Here is a 26462-nt window from a genome sequence, read left to right as displayed (position 1 = left end):
GGTGACTGCTGCTGCGAAGAGCAATAGCCTCCATAAGACTGAAATACAATACAAACCTGAGACTGCTGAATGTGGAAGATATAATATTTACATTCTGATATGATAAATACCAAAGATGTGCATATCTGTATAAACTGGGAGACACAGTGAGGTTTTAGTTCCTGACAACACACTTTACTCAGATACTTTTAAAATAAAAGTACTACTTTATTTATTCCACAGATGGAAAAGTAAAGTGCTGATTTCTTTTAAGAATCTGAGACACAATGTTCAACAAAACTATAATTGTCAATACTTATAAACATCTTCTATAAAACTGTTGAGCTGGACACAAATTTTTGAACCTTAGACTTATTAAAGGCATTTCAGAATTGTAATCAGAATGTTAATTTCTGAAATTAAGCATACTGAAAGATTTTGCCATTACAATTTAAATCTATTTGCAACAACTGTTTATTTAACTGTTGTTCATCCAGGAAGCAAGCAAACGCATTAGCTTATGGAATTTTACTGTCAAGAAAACTAGTTGTTTGATAATATCAGCTGACAGTGACATTCAGCCACAACAAAATGTATTCATCTTACCAATACATAGAAAGCATGCTTTTAATATTTTATGCAGTGTACACTGTTAAGACAGAACACAGTGTTAAGTCTTACGTATATTCTATAAGAAGAGAAATAAGATAACTCAAACAATGTGTTCAAGTAAAAATCTGTGCGTGTGTTATACAATACTGAAGCTGGTCCACTAGGGCTCCCAGAAGAGGCCTTCATCTTGTATCAGACTTTTTGTTCGTGTTCAATTACAAGCTTCTCTGCTGAATAGAGTTGGCCAATGAATACCTAAAATAAGAGACAAATAATTATAGGTTTAGTTATTTCTGAGTGCAATTTTCCTAAAGTGGATCCTCCCAAGTACATCTGTACTTCGCAACGACAGGTAGTTATGATGGAAGCACAAAACGGTCCATTTGCAGTGACTGAGTGTGCTTAATTTGAAACCGGCTAGACCAAAAATATAATTCCTACTTATTTCAATGTCACAGAAGCTAATTTCTTGTTTTCCCCCTCTCTAGTAGCAAATACCTCTTTAAAATGGATTAGGCAGAAAGAGAATCTGATAATCTTCCTTATACACAGCCTAACCCCACCCCCCAAAATATCAAGAACTACAGTTGCCTATCTTTTCTCTAGCTAGTTCGGTACAGCATCAAAAATAACTACTGTACTTATGAACAAATAAGGTTAAGTAAAACAAATTGCCTTTCACCTTTGTAGTCTTGTTAGAGTAAATTTTCCCCAGTAGAGCTACCTCTGTGGGAAGGCTGTTTCTCTTTTTATTTGCAAAATACAATTTTAATGACAGCAGATGAAAAACCAAAACAGTAACTGAACTGACCACACAAATATAACACAAAACAATGTTCCCATGCTACAAAGATATAAGCAACCTGCCAAAGGAAACATGCTGGTCATTTAAGAACAACAACATGTGTGTTGACGGAGGCTGTATAGTAATTTGGATATTGTTCATTCAAAAACATAGGTGTGTTAGTCTGGATCAATATGCAAAGGGATATTGTGTCACCTTTGAGACCAACTGTGAGAAAACAGTTGGTAGCATAAGTTTTCCTAGACTAAGTCCACTTCATCAGATGTATGAAGTGCTTAGCAACAGACCTTTAGAGCTATGAATATGCAGGTTGTGTTGTGAATAACAATAGAAATTCAAAAGTTGTGAATATGTGGCATGTTCAGTGGGGCTTGTCATACGGGACCAAAGGCAAGGAATAAAGCACGAGTAATCAGAAATAATAATAGAATAAATAAATTGTACATTCCAATCCCCAAGTACCTTTGGAGCCACTCAGAGTCCCTTGGGTGAGAGGAGTGGGATATAAATATAGTATTGTATTATTATTATTATTATTATTGTATGACACAGCAAACAAGATAGATATGCTGGATTTCGTTTCACAAAATCACAAGTCGAACACTTCCTAAGTGTCTAGGACTGTGTGATGTATTTTCGGAAGATGCCTGCAGATCCCATTATTATTATTATTATTATTATTATTATTATTATTATTATTATTATTATTATTATTATTATTATTATTTTATTATGACACAGCAAACAAGATAGACATGTTGGATTTTGTAATAATAATAATAATAATAATAATAATTCTTTGGCATGTGCATTATTCAGTCAGGGCAATATCCCAAATCCCTTTGAACCAGGGGACTAGTGATATAATCTCTTAACCTTCCAGACTTTGCTGCCTTTTGGAGGAAGGTAATCAAGTCTGTATGAAGGATATCTTTTGTGTTGCCAGAAAAGAGGTTGAATATTAAAAATACTGTTTTGTAACTTTCCCAGTCATTGACGAGAACTTGGTTGCTGCAGGGTCCAATTGCAACTTTAGCAAAAAGATGCCAGCTCCCTTCATCCTTTGCATTATATGGCAGTGTAGATGGGGGAGGGGTGAAGACCCTTAAGGTATGATGGATATATTTTTGAGTGCTGCTAACATAAAGATCAGGGCCCTCATATGATCTGATTCCAATGCTGGAGAATCACATTTATTGAGTAAGAGTAGAAATTACTGGTGTTAATAGGCATAGAAGTATTTATAAGTTGGCACAACATCTCCCCTCCTCCCCCTGGCCTTTTTGTCTTTTTCAATTAACAGCGGAGATATAGTTCCTGCTCCCTGCTTTTTAGAGTGAATTTACTTAAAAGCTTCTGCTAAGGTGATGAACATACTGGAAGAAATATAAATAGTAATATAAATAGGCCTGGGCTGTGGCGCAGGCGGGAGAGCAAACCAGCTGCAATTAACTGCAATGAATCACTCTGATCAGGAGGTCATGATTTTGAGCCCCGCTCGGAGCCTATGTTTGTTTGTCTTTGTTCTATGTTAAAAGGCATTGAATGTTTGCCTATATGTGTAATGTGATCTGCCCTGAGTCCCCTTTGGGGTGAGAAGGGCGGAATATAAATGCTGTAAATAAATAAATAAATAAATAAATAGTAACTGGATGATGTTCAGGGCAATGCTTTTCAAGCTATCTGAAGTAGGAGGCCAGCAAGTTTCCTCCCATAACTATTCCAGGGACCAGCACCATATTTGTGCCCATTGAGTACAACTGTTTCTTGAAAGTCTCCAGAGACTGCCCACCAGTGGTTAGGGGGCTCAATAAAGTTAGGAGAGTGATATGGCTTACTGAGAAAGGTGCAAAACTCTGATTTTATTCAGTGACTGACCTGGCACCAAGATTAAATGTAAAAGCCTTGGTTTTTGGATGGAACTAATCTTCATCAAGGAAGACTGATACCTTATTTTTCAGCCAAATATCATTTTTCCCCTGCAGGCAAGCATTCTATTCTCTTTGTAAGTAAAAATATCAACAGCACAGCTCATGAATAACATTGGCAAAAAAAGCTCATGTGGTAACATGCCTATCCAGAAGTAATTTAGCCTTATTAACAAGAAATTGATCATCAGTCTTAATTATCTTTGTTAAAATTGAATGCAATCTCTGCCAGGCAGAACCATTACAGTCAGTAATGATTTCTGCAGTGAAATATGTCTTACATTTCAATAATGCAATGTAGAATTTTTGGTACATGTGGCAAAGATTTGTATCTTAGGTCCTGTATAGTCTAAAATAATAATTCGGAAGCATTGTTTTTAGACTGATTCAGCTTTCAAGGTTAAAGTATCTCCACTTGTCTTATACTATGATTAACTAATTAGTTGTTTCACCATTCACAGGGAAATCAGGGTTGCTTTCATTATGCCAATCTGACATTGTTATCTATCTTTGTTATCTAAGTTATGGTACTGAATACAATGATTGAGATCCTGCATCAGAGCCATAGCTATGTTCCATCTCCTGATCCCTGGAACCCTCCTCATTAAAAGTCAGTCAGTCAACCCAAGTAATGGGAGTTCTGTGGTACTGGCAAGATGGATACGACCAGCTTTCTAGCAAGCGATGATGCGAGGAGCTGAAACAGAGATCCCCATGGGTCCTGTTGCAACTCCTTATTTGCTAGTAAACTCTGTTGTTCAGGGTGGCTGACTGGTTTTTAAGGTGAGTTTCAGAAACATTTGCTATTGTGGCAATGGCGCCATCATTTCAAAAGTGAATATTAATCTGTTTGTAAGTTTATGATAATGTAACTGTTGGTTGAGTGGTTCTCAACCTGTGGGCAGCAGCCCAGCAGTGGGTCACAATAACAAAAATCCAGTCTGTGAACCTCCTTCCTCTTTATTTTATTTTATTATATTTCCGCTCCTTTCTGCAGAGCTGACCATTGCATTGAATAGACCACATCAGCTCTAGATTATTAAATATGGTTTTCTGTGTGCAAGCTGATGGCGACTACTGGATGGCATATGTTCTGTATCTAGAGCTGATGTGGTCTATCCAATGCAATTTTCTGAAGCAGCACCCCAAATAACCAAATCTAAAGTAGACCAAAAGGTGATTTGTAACCTTTTTGGTACTAATGTTGGAGAGTGGTCCCTGTTCAAGTAGTCCCTGGTCAACTGGCCCCTGATCAAAAAAAGGTTGAGAACCATAGGCTTAACAGGATGTCAGCCTTTACTTCCATATCTTTTTTATATGCATTTTGTATTTTTCTTTCATCACAAGGAGAAACCAGTTGAGTCATATGAAAATGTCCTGGAATTTTCCTGGGCCATTTCCAGACAACACTTTGCTACCTCGCCCTCCACACATTGACAGCACTGTAGTGAAACAATTACTGCTTTACTTCTAAGAATAATCTTATGTGGTTACTGAGACTCTAAATAAGAAAGGTAATTTGCAGGAAGATTGTTCCTGAATTCAAAAGTTTTGTGGTTTCTGTGACTCATACAAATGAGGTTTACTGTGCCTTAACAGTACTAGCAGTCCTCAAGTTACAAACATCCAACTAGCAAACGACTCATAGTTAAGAATGGAAGTGAGACAACAGGAAGTGAGAGAAATCTAACCCTCGGAAAAGAAATTCACTCCTGGAAGAGTTAACATGGGGGAAAGGTATCACCACTAAAGCTTTCTCACCAATCCTTGTTTCCACAACAAGCCTAATTTTTCAAAACTCAATTATCACAGGGGCAGAAAGTGAGATGAAATCTTCTGGTCAGGGGAACAGACAGCAAAATAAACACCACAGGGGTGTTAACTCTTCCCTATGCTAGACAAAGCTTTTATATATATGCATAAATGGCTGGAGTCACACTTATAAAATGTACCTGTTCCGATTTACATACAAATCCAACTAAAGAACAAATCTATAGGACCTATTTTCTTTGTAACTTGGGGATTGCCTGTACATTATTAGGAACTTTCCAGAGTTGTTATGTAAGCATTTTGGTGGTAGCCTTGATTCCCTGATCCATTTGCCCAGCCAGATTTGTATTCAATATTCCTTTTCATTTGCCACAACATTAGTGAAGGAACTTTTAGTGAGCTGCTTCCTTCCTTTTGGCTACCTTTCTGGGGTTTTTTTTGAAACTCTTTGGACTGTGGTTTGTTTAAACTGTCTTTCAGCCTTATTCAGACTGATCAATTTCATTTTCCTTAGTGATTTTATTTACTCCACCAAGCTCAGGCAGCAAGGTGTTGTTGTATATCCCAACACTGACAACTGGCTTCTTGTTGCTTGCTTTCAAGACTACCTTCTTGACAACACCGACAACTCCACCTCATGGAGTCTCTGGGCTTGAGAAGAGAAGTCTTATCCTAAACCATCCCAGACTGTAAAATTTATCATACCATTTTGGATTGGAGACTTTCAGCTGCCTTTTTTCTGAATGAGAAATATAACATGCTTTTCGAGACTGCTTTCCAGTGCTACTGCAATTGCAAGGTGCTCTTCAGTTTCATGGCTTCCATGATGGCAAGGAAGCTATATAGAAGGTAGAGGATATACATAATCTTATTAATATGGGCTACGGAGAATGAACAAATCAAAGACTGCATGACCAAATGGGCGGCAAATATTGGACACACTATAAAAATTGGAGACCGGGAGAAAATATGGAATAGTAAAATAAAATTTACCAACTCTTATGATTTGTGCAAAAACTGGTTTAAGATGATGTACAGATGGTACTTAACCCCAAATAAACTGGCAAAATGTTACAAAAATATCCCAAATAGATGCTGGAAATGCAGAACACATGTGGGGACTTTTTTCCACATGTGGTGGACTTGTAGGAAAGCTACCAAATATTGGAGGTCTATCCACGAAGCAATTCAGAAGATGATGGGAATAAAAATCCAACTAAAACCAGAGTACTTTTTATTGGGAATAACAGATTTTGACTTAGAAAAAAAGGAAAGATACCCTATTCAATTACCTGGTTGCGGCTTCGAAAATCTTATATGGACAAAAATGGAGGACAGAGGAAATACCAACATTAGAAGATTGGCTACTCAAAATTCTGGAGATCATGAACATGGACAACTTGACCCAACAGCTTAGAAGCCGCCAGAGAAACCCACAAGAGAGGATGAACTGGTCATTAACTAAAAGCTACTTCAAACAAGAAAAATATACGAATTTTGTCCTAATCTCTACAAGACCCTTAGAAGAAGATGCTGAGACAAGGGGGAAGGGAAATGAGACAAATGGACAGAATATAGACCATACTAATGGAGTGACGACGATGGAAGAAACTGGAGATCAACGAATCCCCTGTATATACTACTTCCCCAAACCCTCCCCTTCTCCCCCGCTTATCCCCCTTCCCCCTTTTTTCTTTTCTTTCCCCCCCATTGTCTTTATTTCCATCCCTCCCCCTCACCACACCCCACCCCACCCCATCTCGTTCCTTTTTATCAATCTTGTTATTAAGCACTCCTAAACTCACAATAAAAATCATTCCAAAAGAAGGAGGAGGAGGAGGAGGAGGAGGAGGAGGAGGAGGAGGAGGAGGAGGAGGAGGAGGAGGAGGAGGTGGTATAGGATGTGCCCTTTCCAAACATGGCTCCTCACCTGCTTCAATCCAATTCTCAACCCTCCTCAACTACATCTGTCCATACCAATGAGTGTTCATTGGTTGCTGGAATGGTGGCTTGATCTAGGCAACACAAAAGCAGCTGACAACATTGGTCCCAAAAACAGTCTCTCTATGATGGGCTGCTGGACATCTGAGAAAGCATTCTTCACATCAACACTCTTTTGAGATATTGGTCACGGAGAATGCATTTTGAACCTTCGGGTTTCTCTTGCAAGGCAGGTTGTTCAGGTAGTCTCTGACAACACAACTGTGATCTACTACTTGAACAAGCACAGTGGAATTAAATGGAGCACCCTCATACATCTCACACTCCACTGATGTAGTGACATAGACTGCATCTTACATCATCTTACATCATATATCTAGAAGATTTGAAATGCTGCATTGTGCAGGTACAGTAAATCTGATTTGTGTGGGTTTGCAGATGGCCACTGAAAAACTACTATTACAGCTAAGCAACCAGTCCTTCTGGACTATAGATGTATGATTTCTTTGGCAGTTTAATCTTCTCTTGGCTCAACTACATATACACCAAAATGAAAACAGGCTGTATTACTTTATCCTGGATATAGCTCACTCACTCCCCCTCCTACCTCCACTCAGTACTGCTTAAACTGTTAATGTCAGAAGCATTACATATGTTATATACCTCTCTCTCTGCAGCTCAGTTAAAATAATTACGTCAATTCCTAGTTATGCCCATTTCCTGTTATGTTAGATCTTTTAAAAAAAGGAAACGTGCAGAGATCAAAGTCATACAGGGAGTTTTCAAAAAACGGCGGCACTAAACATATGACCCCCTGCCCCTATCTGGAGCCTGGATGACACTTCATTGTATAATAACATTTTGCTACATGTACAGAAAGCATCAGAAAGAGAAGAACAGTTAAAGGAAGGGTTTCATAAACTGATGGCTCATGAAAACACGCAAGCTCATTTAAATCTACATCTTGCATGGTACATGCAGAGCATAATCTTCTGGATATAGTAATTAGGCCAGCTGTGCGAACAACAGCACTGGTAAGCCCCTAAGAGCACACAAGGGAAGCAGTGGCATTTTCAGGGAGCCATTGCTCATGCCAGATAATGGCTTGCTTTGTTTACACTGGGGGTTTGTAATGCTAGCTGCATGCAAACAAAAATGCAGGGCTGTGCAATGTACACATGACCTGGAACACAGCATTCCCTCCCTAGTGTTTTGGCAAATTGGAGAGCCAATAGATCAAATGTTCAAGAAATTGTCGAATTTGTCTTTCTTTTTTTAAAGCTCAGCTACATCTAACGAACTTCGTATTCAGCTGGGAGCCTAATATAAAATCTTACAATTCTTTTTGCTGCCAACAATGAAAGGAAACATTTCATTTAATGTTGGACTGGGGTATTCTTTTGCCATCTGCATAAATGACTAAGATAAATATACTTTTATTCTTAGTTCAAACATTTAAGTTCTCTAAATACTCTTGGTAGCACAAATACTGATATATTATATCTAATATATATACATGTACACACACACACACACACACACACACACACAAAGACCTTTGTGTCAAGTACATTTCAAAGCAGAAATGAGACCAGAGGGAACCTATCTACCTGCCAGACTTTCCCATGAATAGCACCACCCAGGTCCAAAAACCTCAATTTTCGTTCGTAGTCACTCTCCAAATGACAATGGAAAGAAATGCACCTTCATTTTTTGTCACCACATTGAGAGGTAATACAGAGGAAAATGGAGGAACACAGAGGAAAATCTCAAAATTACAACAAGAAGTAGAAATGTTCTCTCCCTGTTGTGATTTTGAGGGTGGCTGCAGAAAAAAACAGTTTTTAGGTGTATGTGGCTCCCACATATTTTTAGGAATATGCCAAAGATCTTTCAACATTTTAAAAGGGGTTTTGGAGACCACTGGGCATTTTCAAAAACTGCAGAAGTGGCGCCACACTTTACCTACCCTGATTTATAGACTCATTTAGGCACCCAAGATTTTTCATTATTTGGCTTACCAATATGGGATGAATTGTAACTAAATGTGTTAGATTGATTTAAATCACCAAGAAGCAATGTTCAAACTTGTAAGTCATTTACAACCATAAGTAGTATTTGCTTATTGAACAATTAAAGAACAGACATTTGCAAGTAGACACAGTCTTTACGCTACCTGGAGGCATCAACTCAGATTTCTGGTCTTGAAGCACTTTTTTGCTTGACAACTTGATAGGCTCATTTAGAACACAGCCAGCTACTGTCATATAATTTGCATATGAGCACAACGGGGTTTCTAAGCTAGATAATGAGTCCTGCTAATATAGAACACTCCTGGTTAATCATGATAACTAATGGGAAATAGCAGTGGTAGTTTATGGTTTTACTAACTGTGAGTTTGTACCATCAGCAAAATTCAGTGGGCAAAAGTCAATTTACAAGTTGAGGGGCTGTGTGCTTAAATCCTGTTCAAGGGAGCTGGTGGTGGGAGACTCCACTCCCAACAGACAGAAAAGCTAAAATGGCAAAGATAAGGGTTTGGCCTAACCTTCTCTCTCTGGCATGCTAGTTCTTGCCTAGGTCTTTATTTGCACGAGCCTGAGATATCTGTTCAACACCCTTCCTGTTTCTAAATACATTCCAACTGTACCCTCGGTTCGCTTCTAAAACGATAAATAAAAACCTTTCTTATGAAAGTTCTTTTTCCATCAACAAGTATTTTTTTTGAAAACACTGATATTTTTACATTTGAGTTGATCTGTCTCTACTGCTTCTTCTTCTGTAATTGCCTGTTCTGTTAATGTAATACTTATTTGCTTATTTTATACACATAGCTTCCTTTTTATGTTATTTCTTGTTAACTGTTTTAGGGACCAACAACATGTGATAAAGTGGAATATGGATTTAAATATTGAAATAACCAAAGATGGAAATTTTTTCCAACATGCAATTTTGCATGGTGTGTATGAATTTCCTAGAATTTTTAAGGCAAGGAATATTCAGAGATGGATTTATCAGTTACTTCCTCTGAAAAAAAGTCCACATCATCGAGTATTTGTTGGTGGTCTCCCATTAAAGTACCAATCAAGGATGACCCTGCTTTAACTTTTGGGATCAGACAGGATCTAGTGCAGTGGTTTTCAACCTGGGGTCCCCAGATGTTTTTGGCCTACAACTCCCCGAAATCCCAGCCAGTTTACCAGCTGTTAGGATTTCTGGTAGTTGAAGGCCAAAAACATCTGGGCATCCCAGGCTGAGAATCACTGATCTAGTGCCTTTAGGGTACTTTGAATTAATATCAGGTGATGTAGGCTATGAAAGGAACTGGCTAAACCATCTCTGAGTATTCCTTGCTTAAGAAAACCCTTTGAAATTCAAAGAGACACCATAAGCCAACCAGCAACTTGAAGGCACATACATACAATATATTATAGTCTTGGGAAAAACTCTGTGAGTTGATTGTGTTGACAGTATAAAATGATCTTCAGTGGTTTCCTTCCTTTTTTAAGTGAAGAGAGATGCACCACAGTTCTGTTTTAGCTGGCTTTGGTTTTGTGTTCACAGATTTTTATTGTTCTTCTTGGGCCTATTGGGCCCCAGCACATTTAGGTGTTGTTGGCAAGGAGAATGGCAAATGCTAATAGCTATTTTACTGACAAAAACATTATTACAAGAGCTCCGAGCTTTACTTTTCCTGGCGCAACTTCCCTTCCGTTCCAGCGTTTCCATAGAAACAAATGGAAAATCCAAAAATGACCATAACCATTTCAGAGCCCACAGTCATTTCCGTCATACTGGAGGGTGCAATGTATTCAAGTTATCTCCCATATGTTTGGATGTGTTTGTGTGTCAATCCTGTAAACATTTTTTCCTGTGCTAGCCAAAATGGAAACAAGAAGAAATGTTGTTCCAACATTTTAACTTCAACGGAAGCCGTGAGACTTGGCAGAGCCTAGCACAGCGACTGCTGGTTTACTGCTTTCAGCCTAATTTAAGTGTGCCAAACTCCATGTCTTTATCCTCGTAAAATCTCTCCCTAGAATTCTTGTATCATCTCAAGATTCCTTTCCAAAAGCAGGCATATTTACTGTTATTTGCAAAAAAGGAGAGCCTTCCAACTAATAATTGAAACAGCTCCATGGGCTTGTAGAAAGTATTAAGACTATTTGTGAATAGAACATAAACAACAATGTAATTCCAAAATTGGGGGGGGGGGAATCCAATATATAAATCAGAATCCTGATGGGTTCTAAGTTAGCACAGAAACCATTATTTAACTGGTTGCACTTTCTCAGATGTTGTGCAAATGGGAATATGGTCCTAAGCGCTGCCCACTCTTCTATAGAAAAGTATACAGCTTTCTCTTTTTGCTCTTGACTTGGTGGAAGAATTAAACTGTGCTCAAGGCGAGAGACACCACTGTGGTACTCAGCAGGCATGTATTTATGCTATAGTAGAAGTGTGCAGGAGTCAGAATTCTCTCACACTCAGAAAATGGCAAAAGCAAATCCCCTCTGAACCAACCTTTCTAAAGAAACGATGTGACAGCTTCGCTTTCAGGTCACCATTAAGTCAGAAATGAATTGAAAACACCTAACAACAACATATGTGTATAGGATCTTGGCTAAAATATAATTGTTATTATTTAACTAAAAGGGAAATTATAAACATGTCTTCACATGATTTTCTAGTAGAGTTGCCATTGTTACTGGCAGATAATGCTATCAAATGTAGTTTTTCATTGGGCAGTTCCTATCAGTATTGATAGCTACACCAGAGTATAAAGTCAAGGCACATCTGCCCTAATTGATGCCATTTTAAAAATCATAAAACTCTGGCAATTGTTCAGCGTCAGTCTTTGAGAATGGCTTTGTATGGACTTCCTTAACTGTCCTTTTTTCCACTTTGAGATTTCCTAACAATTTTTTTTTCATGCCAGGAGTGACTTGAGAAACTGTAAGTTGCTTCTGGTATGAGAGAATTGGCTGTCTGCAAGGATGTTGCTCAGGGGACACCCAGGAGAACGCCTGGGTGTTTGATGTTTTATCATCCTGTGGGAGGCTTATCTCATGTCCCCACATGGGAAGCTTGAGCTGACAGACGGGAGCTCACCCTGTTCCCTGGATTCGAACCACCAACCTTTCAGTCAGCAGTTCTTCCAGCACAAGGGTTTAACCCACTGCACCACCAGGGACTTCTTTTTAATCATGTAATTTGATTATATCAATAGAGATAATTTGATGTATGACGTCTATTTTTCCTCTCTGTTGACTTCTTAATGAAAGCATTAATACCTATTGCACCATGGTAACCAAATACGATGTCATGATCAGAGTTTGATTCATGATAATTCTGATAAACGTGTGTATTGAATGTTTCAAGGCCTCCCCAATAGCCAAATGAGGCCAATTTGCCTTCAGGGTGTGAGAGTGTGCAAGTTTTGAGAATTTGGCTAATGTCTGAAATATGTATCTGAAATTGTTTATAAAATAATTTAATCTTTTATAGATATTAATTCATTTATTTAGTTTGGAAACCAAATTTGTACAATGCCTAGTCCATAAGAAATACCTGACCAATTAATATTTATTTATTTATTGTGTCAGAAGCGAACCGAGGGTACAAGTTGTAATGTATTTGAAAACACAAACCAAGTTAAAAAAACTTGGCATTATACTAAATGTTTTTTGACCAGTAGCTGGCGACTTGGAGTGCCTCTGGTGACACTGTGAGAAGGTCCTCTACTGCGCATGTGGCAGGTTTTAGACTACATTGTAGTAAGTGGTCTGTGGTTTACTCTTCTCCACACTCACATGTCGCGGACTCCACTTTGTGGCCCTATTTCTTAAGATTGGCTCTGCATCTCGTGCTACCAGAGGGCAGTCTGTTTAACACCTTCCAAGTCGCCCAGTCTTCTGTGTGCCCAAGAGGGAGTTTCTCATCCAGTATCAGCCATGGGTTGAGATTCTGGGTTTTAACCAGCCACTTCTGGACTCTCGCTTGCGGAGGAGTTCCTGAGAGTACCTCTGTAGATCGTAGGAAACTTCTTCTTGATTTAAGTTGTTGGCATGCTGATATCCAAACGGAGGATGAGCCGGTGATGTTAATGCCTTGGTCCTTTCATTCCTGGGTGCTACTTCCCAGTTGATGTCAGGTGGTGCAATGCTGGCTAAACAGTATAATCTCTCCAGTGGTGTGGGGCGTAGACATCCTGTGATAATGCGGCAGGTCTCATTAAGGGCCACATCCACTGTTTTAACGTGGGGAGATGTATTCCACACTGCATATTCAGCAGCAGAGTAGCAAAGCGCATGGGCAGATGTCTTCACTGTGTCTGGTTGTGATCCCCAGGTTGTGCCAGTCAGCTTTTGTACAATGTTATTTCTAGCACCCACTTTTTGCTTGATAGTCAAGCACTGCTTCTTGTAAGTACAGTCCAGGGTAACTCGCAAGTATTTTTGTGTGCAGCAATGCTCCAGTGGGATTCCTTCCCAGGTAATCTTCAGAGCTCAAGATGCTTGTCCGTTATTAAGGTGAAAAGCACACATCTGTGTTTTAGATGGATCAGGGATCAGCTAATCCATTAACTAAAGCATTAACTTTTGTTCTTTCCCCGTGCACATGTATATTTCAACACTGCTGGAACAATTCTGCCTACAACTGCCAGATTTTTTTTTGGATTTCAGAATATCTGTGTTTGTATATAAGTAGCTAATCTTGGAGATGTGGTCCAATTCTAAATACAAATTTCATTAATGTTTATATTGCATGAAATTGTATACAATATTTGTAAATATTTTATGCATAAAATAAATTTTATGTACACTGAATCATCAGAAAGCAAAGTTGTCACCATCTCAGTCACCAATGATGATGATTTTGGGAGGATTTTAGAATTCTGGATAAGGAATATTCAACCCGTATAAGATATCTTTCTATGCTCCTATTCCTACCTTGCTGACAGTCCTGCAATAAGCAATCCATAAACTATTGAAAAGGCTGCAACAGCCAAACATCCAGAAAACATATTCCAACAACAACAACAACAACAACAACAACAACATTTATTTCTACGTGTCTCTCCTTATAGATTGAGCTGGGTAACAACAATCGATCAGACATATAATACTATTTAGAAGTATAAAACCAATGCACATTAATAACTATCAGCATACTTTACAATCATGGCAAGGGGATATATATCAAGGGAATTTGTGGCCTAGGAATAAGAGATCTCTGGACTAAATCCAAATGCTAGCTTCAACTAGAGCATGACTTCTTGAACTGGGGATTTCACCCCACAAATGGGGCCTCCTTACTTCAATGTTGGAGTCACAAATACTTTGGCAGCAATAAAAGGATTCTGACTGCCACCCACTTACACAAATCTATTACAACAACGTGCATGTTTACTCTGAAGAAAAAACTTCAGCTCTATTCCATAAAAAGCAAAATTAGCTTGTTCAGCAAGCCTTGCCAATGCCGATTTATTTCCAGCAAATGTTTGATTTTCATACCTATATACCCGGGTTCACAAAAAAAATTCTCGAAGTGAAAGGGGTTGTGAGTGGAAAAAGTTTAAGAAGGCCTGAATTAGAGTACACTCACTGAGTCATTAGGAACTTGCCCAGTTGGTAATCATGTATAGTACAATGACTCTAGATATTCAGTCTGGTTTGAATTAACAATGAGATCTTTAGTTCTCAGGACGAAAATGTCAGGTTCATAGCCCCCAAATATGGATACACTGATTGTGTAATCCCAAAATGTTGGCTTCTGTAGATTAAGCTCCAGTTCAGAGCTAGAAAAAATATTATTAAAAGTAACGATGGTTCGATTTCCAAAAATACTGGAAGTGGAAATTTTAAAAAAAACTTTCTAAGTTCTGTTCCAGCGTGAGCTATAGACTGGGGGGAGCAAGTTGTGATTGCTCTCCAACTCTGTTTACTCAATATTGCTGCTGCTGGACAGGCAAAGGCTGAAGAGCACTGACCTGGGAAGACTACGAACACCAGGTTCTTTCTTGTTCGCTCCCTTTTTGGCCTCTTCGGAGGCTGCCAATCACAGAGCAGAGAAATGCTCTGATTTGGAAGGGCTGCCCGCTTGACCTTGGCAACTCAACTGACCCCAAGCCAAAAGATCCAGCGACTCATTCACTGCAGAATAAATTTGGCATCTACTCTCTTGCCAGTGGTGGGAGGCAAGAACATCCCATTCGGTAACCTTGCACAAGAGCGAGCACAAAGTCATTTTGTACAAAGATGTATAGAAAACATTATGAGCAAATAAAGAGAGAGAGAAAGAGAGAGGGCGGGAGGGGTGTCCATGATGCTATCTCTGCCCTTCTGGTTGCAGAGCTATTCTTAAAAACACAGAAACAACTGCAGTCAGCAACTTGTCCCAAAGTTTCCAATATTTTATCACTTCCATAGACTTATGACTGACGCAAGGCTTATTTCAGGCTCTTTTGCCTATTGGATGCAGCAAAAAACTGCAGAAACCCCCAGTGAACCCATTTCGTAAATGATACACAGATGTCCCTCGGTGAATGACACCTTGGCAAAAATCTAGATGTCCCTTGCAACTCAAACTTGGACCTGACAAATGGCATCAGCAGTACTAAAAACAGCAAATTTCCCCTTTCTCTTCCCCATGAAATGTGCCATAGGCCACATTACCTCCATTGATATCCGCCTTTTTCTACACTACAAACATACCTCAGGAGTTTCACCTCTAACAGTGAAACTCCCTTAAAAACGTTTTTATGAACCCCCAGTCCTTTTCCTCCTCATCTGCTGTCTAGCTAGAAGTTTTTTAGTAGATCAACATTGGGAAGATACTGAACAAGGGCTGAAGAAATACAGACATCTAATGCCAAGCTGCAGAAGCATGTCTACGATAAGCAATACAATAAAGTTTGAATCAAGAAAGAGTGGGATTCGGTTTTAGCCAATCCTACTGCAACTGTGTGTGCCAACCTACAACATAAAAAAGGTAAACAGCAGATGTCTCCAAAATTCTTCACAAACCATGCATGAACAACAAAACAGGCGGAAAAGGAGACAGCAATTAAACCTACCATACAAGCTTCCTCCAACATGTTAAAAAAAAATCTCTAGGTTTGGCCACAAAACCTTTTTCATCCCTCCAGCCTTTTCAGCTAAGGAGGATTCATTTTGGTAAAAAATGACTCAGATCACTGCTTCCAAACCTATTTCCATTCTAGGATTTAAGCAGTGGAGCATACCAGTGAATCCACTGTGAATATTTGCACTGTCTTTTGGAGAGATGTTTTGGCAAACTTCAAAGTGCCATTATTTATCATAACAGTCCCCGTAAGTATGTTCTAGAGACAGTCCAAAAACGCATACAGCTGTGTTGATCCTTCCTAGCAAGCCAGTTCTAGCACTTTTCAACTCCACAATGTAAAGTCATTTGACTAATGTGTCTTGGTTGCTCATTCAGATCAAGCCACTCTGGGATTCTTCACAACAATGTATCATCAGTGGCAAAAATTTGCCACTACTACTGTGAGAACTGCAGCAGAGCACAGAGGGAACAGAGAGGTGTGACAAGGGATTGAAGATGATTCCACTGATAATAATCACAAGGGTCAAGTGCTTCAACTGTCCTCATCTACCCTTTACCATTGACCAACCATAACCTGCAACCACTTGAGTAGGAAAGTCATTCAAGTTGAAACCACTGTCCTGTGAAGCATTCTTGGATGGTGGTGGTAGCAAATTGGAAGGGATCCTTCATCTCTCAAGCATGTGCTTTCTCTTGAGGTTGTTTTTTAAACCATCTGCCTAACTTTTAAGTTTTCTTTAAAACTTGCACTTCTGGTGTGTGTGTGTGTGTTCATGTGAGTGCTAAAATAAAATATGTATTGGATTCAAGGAACATTTTAAAGAGCTCACTTTATAATGCCTTGCTAGCAGCTCTTTCAACTGCTTCTCCATGCTTACGTCTGCAATTGTGATTCCTGACATCAGATTTTGAAAGCATCACTGGAATGCAAAATTACCACGGGAAGCTGTGAATGTAGAAACTTTCAGATTTTTCAAACGAAGTCTGTCAAAATGTGCTACCAGAGGCAGCCGTTAATTTATGGAACCGTGTTGTGTTTGTTGCTGACAAAAGGGACACAAATAAATATACTGCACATGTTGCAAGCAGTTCTAAGTTTTTAGGGGGTGAAAGTATATTCCACTGCATTCAATGTGACTTCAGCCACAGTGCTGACTTGGGGATAAATCCTAGTATATAAGCATGATTTAAATTTCAAATATATGCACAGAATTTGACCATAAGGCAGAAGTCAAAAGACACATATTTTAAAATGGGAATTCCAGTGGTGTTACTAGATATTGTCTGCCTCTATTAACAGATGGTAATGCTTACTTACACAGTGCAGAGATGGGGAAAAGGATTGCTTGCATATTTCTGCAGATCAATCAAACATTAAAAAGCACAACCATAAGCCTTGTCAGGGCTTTCTGGACAGCTAGCAACACTACTTGGAAAGAGGTCTCATTGACTGTAGTTGTGTTTAATTCCAAGGATACTGCTGGGTGGAAAGGCCCTGAAAAACGTATTCTTTCATTAACATTTCTCCCCAAAACTCAAGTTTGCATGGATTAATTTTATTTTCTCCATTATTTCTTTATAGTGAGTGCACTCACCTTGGCTTTATGAAATTCAAGATCCCTAACAACTGCTGTATTTTTCTTACCCAAATTGTTGGAAGTGATTCTTGATGTAATCCACCACCTTAACTCCACTTCCCTGTGATCAATGCATGAGTGCTAAAATGCATCCCACATTTGCCTAATTTACTTTTCATTTGTCCTACCCATTTTTAAATATTTGAATTTTTTGTCTCAAATATTTGAAAGGATATACTGTATTGAAGATGGAGCCAGGTTGGCTTTCGCTGCTCCAGAGACAATGGTTTTTAATTACATGAAAGGACTTGAAACATTAGGAAGAACTTCATGGCGATAACAGCTGCTCGATGCTGCCTCAATATGGCGGAGTTTCCTTTTTTTGGACGTTTTTAAAGAGACTTGGTGGCCATCTGTCAAGACTGGTTTGATCGAGTATTCCTACATGACAAGAGGTTGGACTGGATGGTCCTTGTGGTCTGTTCAAACTCTACATTTATATGATTCAGCTGAGTTTGAATCCAAAGCTATAGGGACATTCTTGGAGGAGGCTGGCTTATTTTATTTTTTAAAAAGAAACTGCCGCTGTTTTTCCAGACAGGGTATAGCGTGAGTAAATATAAGTGTCTGGACCTTCTGTGACCATTAACTTTTTATCTTGCTGACATTCAAAAGGTCATGTGTATTCTGCAACCCTTCTTCTCTCATCTCCTAATTTAAAGAGCCAACAATTCTATGGTATACATAACAAGCAGATTTCAGTGGCTCCAAATCCCGAATTGATCCTGCAGCCATGTAAGGAAAAGGGATGATTTTTGTCATTTTCCGACTTTATCTACAGAACCACAGGCAGATGGGATAGTGGAGCCCAGACTCACAAAGCTGAAGCAATGGGATGACTTTTGTTTGCAGAAGTTCAATATGCTCTGCTATTCCCCTTAGCTTTTCCTAGGCATTGTAGGTTTAATTAAATCTCTATAGTAGCAGGGGATGGGGAGAATAGATTTCCCCATGAAAGTATATTGTTGTGAGGTCCCAGGTGCATTGCAAACTATCTTGTACGGTGTTTTTCTCAAACAGCCATGACCCACTAAGTTTACAAAAGTTCTGGTTCCTGGTAGAGTTGAAAACTGCTAAGACTGGTCTGCTGAAATGAATCACAAGAGTTCTATATTTTTTACATTGTGGAGCTATAGGAATTTTCATAGGATGAGCGTATGTGCTTCAAAACATATGGCTTCCATTCAGCAGTTGCGAGTAACTGCATCGAGATCCTCTTAGGAGGGATTGTATTAAATTGGGTTTAAACTCTTGGACATTTTTTTGTACCACAGGGGGCTAAATATTCAGTAACTATTGGTTTTGTTCACAGTATGCATAATAATCTGAACCTCAGCTGTAATCACTGAATGGTTTGCTCTCTTAGACACTTTGGAGTCTCAATTCTTGGTTACCTTGTTCTAGCTTTTCTTAAATCCAAACACACGATATTGGTGGGTGTCAGTATACAGAGTATTCAAACGTCCCAAGATCCACATTGTTTGGGGAACATAGCTTTAATTCAAAGGGAATATGTACACAAGTTAATAAAACTAAAAATATCAGCCAACAGATGGCAGTGCTGCACTGTCATAGCAATTCCAAATAAGCCTATTTAGAAGGAACAGAAAGCCTTAAAGAAAATAGATCCCTTTGCCTGCAGTTTATCATCCTACATATGCACAATCAACAAACAATCCCTATCCGGTCTGTAGACACTTATAACCCAAAGCAATCCTGCTCTGGCTCTCAATTAACCCTCCAACTAGCCACCGATTTTAAAAGATCCATTGCATTTGATAAATCGCACCGAGCCATTTCAATCAAGCTCATAGCAACTCAAAGGCTGTTAAATGGTATCTTAAGTATTTTAAAAGCAATAACTACACACTTTACAGAAGACCTCTGTGCAAAGACTCCCTGGGTAGCAAGTAAATTGTCTGCCTTGACTCCAGTTAACATCATGTTTAGGACAAAGGATATTTCGCTTTGTAGTTTCATAAGATCTGTTATTTCCTTTACAATGGACTAGACATGATGCAAAAAGTGTTCACCACTTACAGTTGCTGAATCCCAAAATGCCATTCCAAAAAGGTACCTGGGATGACTGGACACTGCTATTATACTAAAGGTGCGAGATCTCAAAAAATGTTTTTAAATCAAGTAAAGACTTTTATTATTTTTTAAGGGGGATGGTAGAACGAGAACATATGAAATAAATTTAGAAAAAAAAGCGACAGTCTAGTGTGTTAACATGTTTTCAATGGCAAACGCGAGTATGGCAGTTCTATGATCTTGCTGTCATCATTTCTTTCTAGTAAATTGCCCCGCCCCCAAACCTAAGGTATGTTATATATGCGTGTGTGTGTGTGTGTGTGTGTGTGTATGTGTGTATGTGTATATGTATATATATGTATATATATGTGCCTTGCTGAAATATTCACACACTCCTTGTTCAACTCTTCCACATTTTGTTATGGTATAAGCTGGAATTGAAATTGTTTAAGGGTAAGGGGAAGAGGGGAAAAAGGAATTATGATGATGATGATAATAATAATAATAAAAAAACCCGTATAAACAGATAAAGGTGTGTAGTAGAGAGATATGTAGTATAAGTTGCAATGGAAAAGTTAAAAACTGATAAGAAATATGCTTAAAGATGTGTTTGATTTTGATTTTTTTACTGTCAGATTGTATACAATATGACATACTCCTTTGTCTAAGATAGTGTAAAAAGAGGAAAGAATGTATACTTATAAATTTTGATTGATATGATTGATACATTTATAAATAAAAATTATTAAAAAGGAAATGGTTTTAATTGGATCTGTAACCATGCAATGTAAACTGGTACTTACTGGTTGTATAAATACTCACCTCTTCTTATGCAACATGACGAAATAAGCATTAGTGCCTCCAGAAATCATACAAGTAGTGGAATGAGGTCCACTTGTATTCATCTCTGGCATCACCAGAGGTCAGAATATGATACCAGTTTCAAGAAACCCCCAGAGTTGCTTAAGGAGCATATCTAAATTAATAGCATTATGAAGACCAAGGCTCTATCAAACGTTTGGGCTACAATTATACAGAAGCAACCACAAAGACTAGGATACATATAGTTATACATCAATTAATGAAGTAGTTCTGTTCCTGGGCACTACTTCTTTAACACAAAATTTTGGTAGCAGAGGCAGAAATAACATGGAAGGAACAATCATAATGGCAACCTATTTCTTAGGATAAATATAATGGCAACCTATTTCTTAGGATAAATATTTGGCCTAGAAGTACTGTATTTTGCATAGATAAGGGAAGAGGCATGAATAGCTCTATTCTATTTGGAGCCAAGGGGGCACTATGACTTTTGGCTCATGCTACTCAACCTTTGTTTTCATGTTAGTTCTCCCCAGTATCTCACTTTCACCTAAATATTTTTGCCAGTCTCCATGTGCTACAAAAGCCTTATTTAGCTATTATCTTAAATACATGTATATTAGCCTTGTATTAGGTTAAATACGTAAGGAAGCATGTTAGGCGTACCCATTACATTATCACTTCTGGTTATGTTCAACACATGAATTGTGACAATTTAAAGTCAAGAATCTTTGCTATCAATGAATGCTCTTCATGTTGGGTCCCCCAAATGTTGAAAAAAAAGGAAGCAGAAAAACCTGCTAAATGTGCAAAAATCAAGCTTTTATGTTTAAAAAACAGCAAATTATGTGTCAAGTTTCAAAATATTGTTCATACTAAATGCCAAATATAAATATTACAGTGGGAGGAAAACACTGGTAGACCTTAATGAGAAGTTGTACCACTTGGACCACAAAAGCATTCACACAGATCAAAGCCTGTGCTTTTCTAAAGAGCCAACAAAGCTTTTATCATTCGGTTCCCTGTTTTCTGAAATAAAACAATACCTAAAATTTGAAAACAATTTATACACAAGAACCATGCGGAAAAGTATGTCGACCCTTGGTTGCATCAATTAAAGGGAATAATTAGAACCAGGTGCTTTAGTAATGAGGTAAGCCTGCAGAGATGAGTCTGGGAAGTACTATAAAAAGATCAAAACTTTGTGCGATATGTTTGCGAAGCGCTATAAAAAGATCAGAAACTTTATGAGTTGAGTCTTCACCATTCAATTGTATACAAGTGCATTATATCATCTTTCCCAAGGATCCCAGAAAATAATTATTATGATGTTTATTTATACCGTGCTTTTTTCTCCACAAGGTGATTCAAAGCAGCTTTTCAATAAATTAAAAATATACAAACATTAAAACAGGATTGATTATACATGGCATCTAAAAACATAATAAAAGCTAAAAACCACAGCACCCCCTCACTTGATCTTAAAACCTTTTTTTAAAAGCCTGCCTGAATAAAAAGGTTTTGTACCAATTCATATTGCCTTGGGTAAGAAAGAGCATCCCCAACTCAGTGGTGACAAAACAATAAACAAGAATGTTGTTCATGAATTGATAAACAAGAAGAAATCACTGTTCTCTAAAAAGAACACTGCAGTTGATGCCCGTCAGACAGATAAGTCTAAAGCATAACATTTTGCCTCAATGAGAAATGTTATGTTTGGTGAAAATCAAACTCAGTGCCTTAGGAATTGGAGGTCTTGCCATCATTGATGCAATTATAAACTCTGTGATATATCAAAAGATTTTGGAGGACATTGGAAGACATTCCATCCAAGAGCTGAACCTCAACTGAAAGTAGGACATCTGACATGACTGTGATCCTAAAGATAACACTAGATCTACCAAAGAATGAGTGTAGAAGAAGAAATGTCATGTTTTAGAATGGCGAAGTCAACATCAAAATGCTGTAACAGAACCTGATGTAACCTGTTCATTGAAGGGAGCCCCTCAAATGCCACAGAGCTGAAGTGATTCTGTGATAAGGAATAGGCCTAGATTCCCAGAAAGCAATGTGAAGAGTGGCTGAAAGTTAGAAAAACGACTCAGTTCAATACTATGTCTTACTATTTCTTTATTTCTTACCTCCACTCCTATGATAAGATATCCCTATGGACTGAAATCATTGATGCTCAAAGGGGTACTACAAGGTATTAAAATCAGAAGTTTCACATGTTTTTTCTCCTGTAGACTGGGTTGATCAGTTGTGGCTAAACAAGTGTTGGTAATGTATCGTGTGTGTGTTTTTTAGTTATGTTATCTGTTGTTCTTTAGGATTATGGGGTTTAGTTTAAGATTTAATGTCATTTTATGTTAGGAAATATGTATCAGTCCTCAGGGGTTCACAAACCTTTTCTACCATAGAAAACATTTGGACAAAAAGACTCTCAAATGAATAGGGCTGCATTACTTACAACCCTTACTTAAAATGCATAATTAGTACAAATAACAGATGTTTTCCCTCAAATGCACCTAGCAGTTTGTTCAAATGGAGCCCCCAGTGGCGCAATGGGTTAAACCCTTTGCCGGTAGGACTGCTGACTTAAAGGTTGGATTGCTGACCTGAAGGTTGCCTGTTCGAATCTCTGTCAGCTCCAGCTCCCCATGTGGGGACATGAGAGAAGTCTCCCACAAGGAGTAAAACATCAAAACATCCACACGTCCCCGGGCAATGTCCTTGCAGACAGTCAATTCTCTCACACCAGAAGCGACTTGCAGTTTCTCAAGTTGCTTCTGACATGGAAAAAAAAAGTTTGTTCAAGTATCTCAGAATGTTGTACCCAGGATTATCTTTTCAACTTCCCTTAAAAGACTGGAGGGTCGAAATATTTTGCATACTTCCAATTATGAAATGCACTCCCAACCCACCAGTGTTCAGGTAGGCATGTCTTACCTTCATGCTTCTTAACTGAAGAAAACCCTGCATTGTTTCCAGATTAAGACAGCTAAACCTCATAGCTATTGAAATCAATGGGCCGCAAACCATGGAAAACATGTCACTTTTATTTCAGTGGAAGCCAATTTCAATTGATGTTGTGTAGATCCAACCCAATGATATATTCATGGCAAACAAACTTGTGATTGAAGTGTAAACTGAAGCTCAATGAAATTCTGTCATGGAGACTGCTTCTATCAAAGAGCTGTGATTCTGAAAGGGAGAAAACTGATATGGGTATTCTTTGCTGATATTAATGTATTATCATTAAGGACTTTAAATTCAGAATACACTGGCATTGTGTAGGTTTTGGCTTAGAACATTACTCCACCAGACTACCTAGGGACATCTGCCACTTTTACTTTTTCAAAAACCAAATCAACCGAGAAGACATGACACTCATACAAACTAATCTTTCAAATCCACTTTATAGCCTTATTACTAGCTCTACATATTAAAATAACTGCATTATCTAGTGCAATGTTTAAATACAAAATAAAAAATTTATCACTCTCTTTAATAATACTAATATTACAATCTCCAGTACAAATTACTAAGCAGCATGGAGTGTTAACTGTAAGCACCTTGTGTATCTGAAGGAATACTTCTCCTTACTGTGCTTACTCTTTATCTTGGTTAACATTCATGAATACAAGAAGCATCCAATGACCTGATATGTTTACAAGCAGCAAGTCAACACCACCTCACTCACAACAACCCATGCATTTCACAAACATTGTTCACCCCAGCATTTTTAAACAAAGTTTTAGTTTTGCCCAATGGTCAGTTACTGACATGGAAAGTGAAGAGAAAATATCGATATGACTCTTTTCCAATGCAACTTGTGTTAACCAGTCCAAAATGGATAATTATAAGGCCCGGTGAATTTCCTTCCTCCAAAGAATACAGGTCCCCCAGGTATGAACAAGATAGGTTCTGTAGGTTTGACCTTAAGCTGAATTTGTTTGTAAGTCAAAACAGGTACATTTCAAAAGTATAACTCTGGCCAAGTATGTGTGTGATTTCACAGCACTTTCTGTCCTTGTGATAATTGGATTTTGAAAAAATCAGCTTGTTGTGGAAGCAAAGATTGATGAGAAAGCTTCAGTGCAGACACCTTTTCTCATGATAATTCTTTCAGAAGAGATTTTCCCTTCTGAGGAGAAGATTTCTCTCACTTCCTGTTATCTCAGCCCCTTTCTTAACTATAAGTCATTTGTAAGACACATGCTTGTAACTCAGGGACTGACTGTAATTTGAAAAGCAAAAGCAATTCATCAGTCCCTTTTTCTTTTGAAGCTTTACGCAGTCCTTCTTGGAGAACTGTATGCTCAAGTATTTCTGGATCATTTCCAAACATCATTGGAGTTTGTAAACAAACAAACAAGTACAATATCATTCAGTCGAGGTTTACTTTCCTATCATATTCTAACACAAGATTGGTTTGTTAAGAGATCAGGGGCCCTTTTGCAGTGTTCCCTCATTTATTGCGGGGGGTTAAGTTCCAGGACTACTCGCAATAAGTGAAACTCCACGAAGTAGGGACACTATATTTATTTTAATATTTATACATTAGTTTAGTAGTTATACAATATTTTAATTCTTTATCAATCGTGTGTTGATAAATCGCCTCCTCTCCTCCCGTTGCTGCTTGGGCTCCTTTTCTCTCCCTTTGGCTTCTCCTTCCTCCCTTCCTTAGCCTGTAAATTGTAATTTTTTATGATTTATAATAGTCTTTTAGAGTTTACTGAAAAACCACAAAACAGCGAATCCGTGAAAAGTGAACTGCGAAGAAGTGAGGGAACACTGTATACGTTTATACCACTATGATTCTACTTCAGCAAATATGCTTGCTTCTGGTGGGATCCTGAGGTCTCTACGTCAGGCAGACCCTACAATGATCTGGATGAGGACTCTAAGCATACCCATTCTTAAACTGCCTATCTCAGGATTTCACAAAATGGAATGGCATCAGTCAAATTGCAATTATGGTGCTTCAATTGTGTAGTTTGAAAGGTCCCCAGGAATCTTCCACAACTGAATGCAAACTACCCCCCTATGTTCAAGGGCGATGTTTAGAACAAAATACTAAACCATGGTTAATGCCACCTTAAATATTAACTCATGACCAGAGGTTGAAGAATCTGCTTCGAAGTCTTCAAAACAGGGAAAGTGATGTTAGCGGTAATTAAATCTAGTACAGACAAGATTCAAACTTAGGTTGCATCGAAACTGTAGAATTAATGCAGCTTGATTCCATTTTAAGTGCCATGGCTCAGTGTTATGAAATCCTGGGAGTTGTAATTCAGTGAGGCACAATCACTCTTTGGAGAAGAAAAGATCCTTAGGTAAAGGTAAAGTTTTCCCCTGACGTTAAGTCCAGTCGTGTCCGACTCTGGGGAGTTGGTGCTCATCTCCATTTCTAAGCCGAAGAGCCGGCGTTGTCCGTAGATACCTCCAAGGTCATGTGGCCGGCATGATTGCATGGAACACCGTTACCTTCCCGCTGGAGTGGTACCTATTGATCTACTCACATTTGCATGTTTTCGAACTGCTAGGTTGGCAGAAGCTGGAGCTAACAGCAGGCGCTCACTCCGCTCCCTGGGTTTGAACCTGGGCCCTTTCGGTCTGCAAGTTGAGCAGCTCAGAGCTTTAACACACTGAGCCACTGGAGGCCTTATTACTCCCATTATTCCACAGCATTGAACCATGGCAATTAAAGTGGTATCAAGCTCCCTGACATGGAGTGGATTTGTAGCAATTCTGGGGAAGCATTGGCCTACAGATATTTTAGACTTTAATTCCCATAAGCCCTAATCAACATGGCTCCAAAGGTAAAGGATGATGAAAGCT

At 38.5% G+C, this 26462-nt stretch overlaps 1 protein-coding gene across 3 annotated transcripts in view; it reads right to left on the bottom strand.

Moving 5' to 3' along the window:
* Positions 1-435: 435 nt before the first annotated feature.
* The window catches only part of lyrm4 (LYR motif containing 4), a 77122-nt gene continuing 51095 nt past the window's right edge, over positions 436-26462 (bottom strand). For 2 of the 3 annotated variants that reach the window (XM_062977695.1, XM_003226859.4), the window contains one exon: positions 436-846. In XM_062977695.1, coding sequence (XP_062833765.1) covers positions 807-846 — 40 coding nt within the window. In that variant the 3' untranslated portion in view covers positions 436-806. The remainder of the gene's footprint in view (positions 847-26462) is intronic. The other variant, XM_062977696.1, reaches the window with a different exon arrangement.

The sequence above is a fragment of the Anolis carolinensis genome, chromosome 4 (genome assembly GCF_035594765.1).
Source record: "Anolis carolinensis isolate JA03-04 chromosome 4, rAnoCar3.1.pri, whole genome shotgun sequence".
NCBI lineage: Eukaryota > Metazoa > Chordata > Lepidosauria > Squamata > Dactyloidae > Anolis > Anolis carolinensis.
The sequence above is the reverse complement of the archived record's forward strand: the minus strand, read 5'-3'. Positions and strand labels throughout refer to the sequence as shown.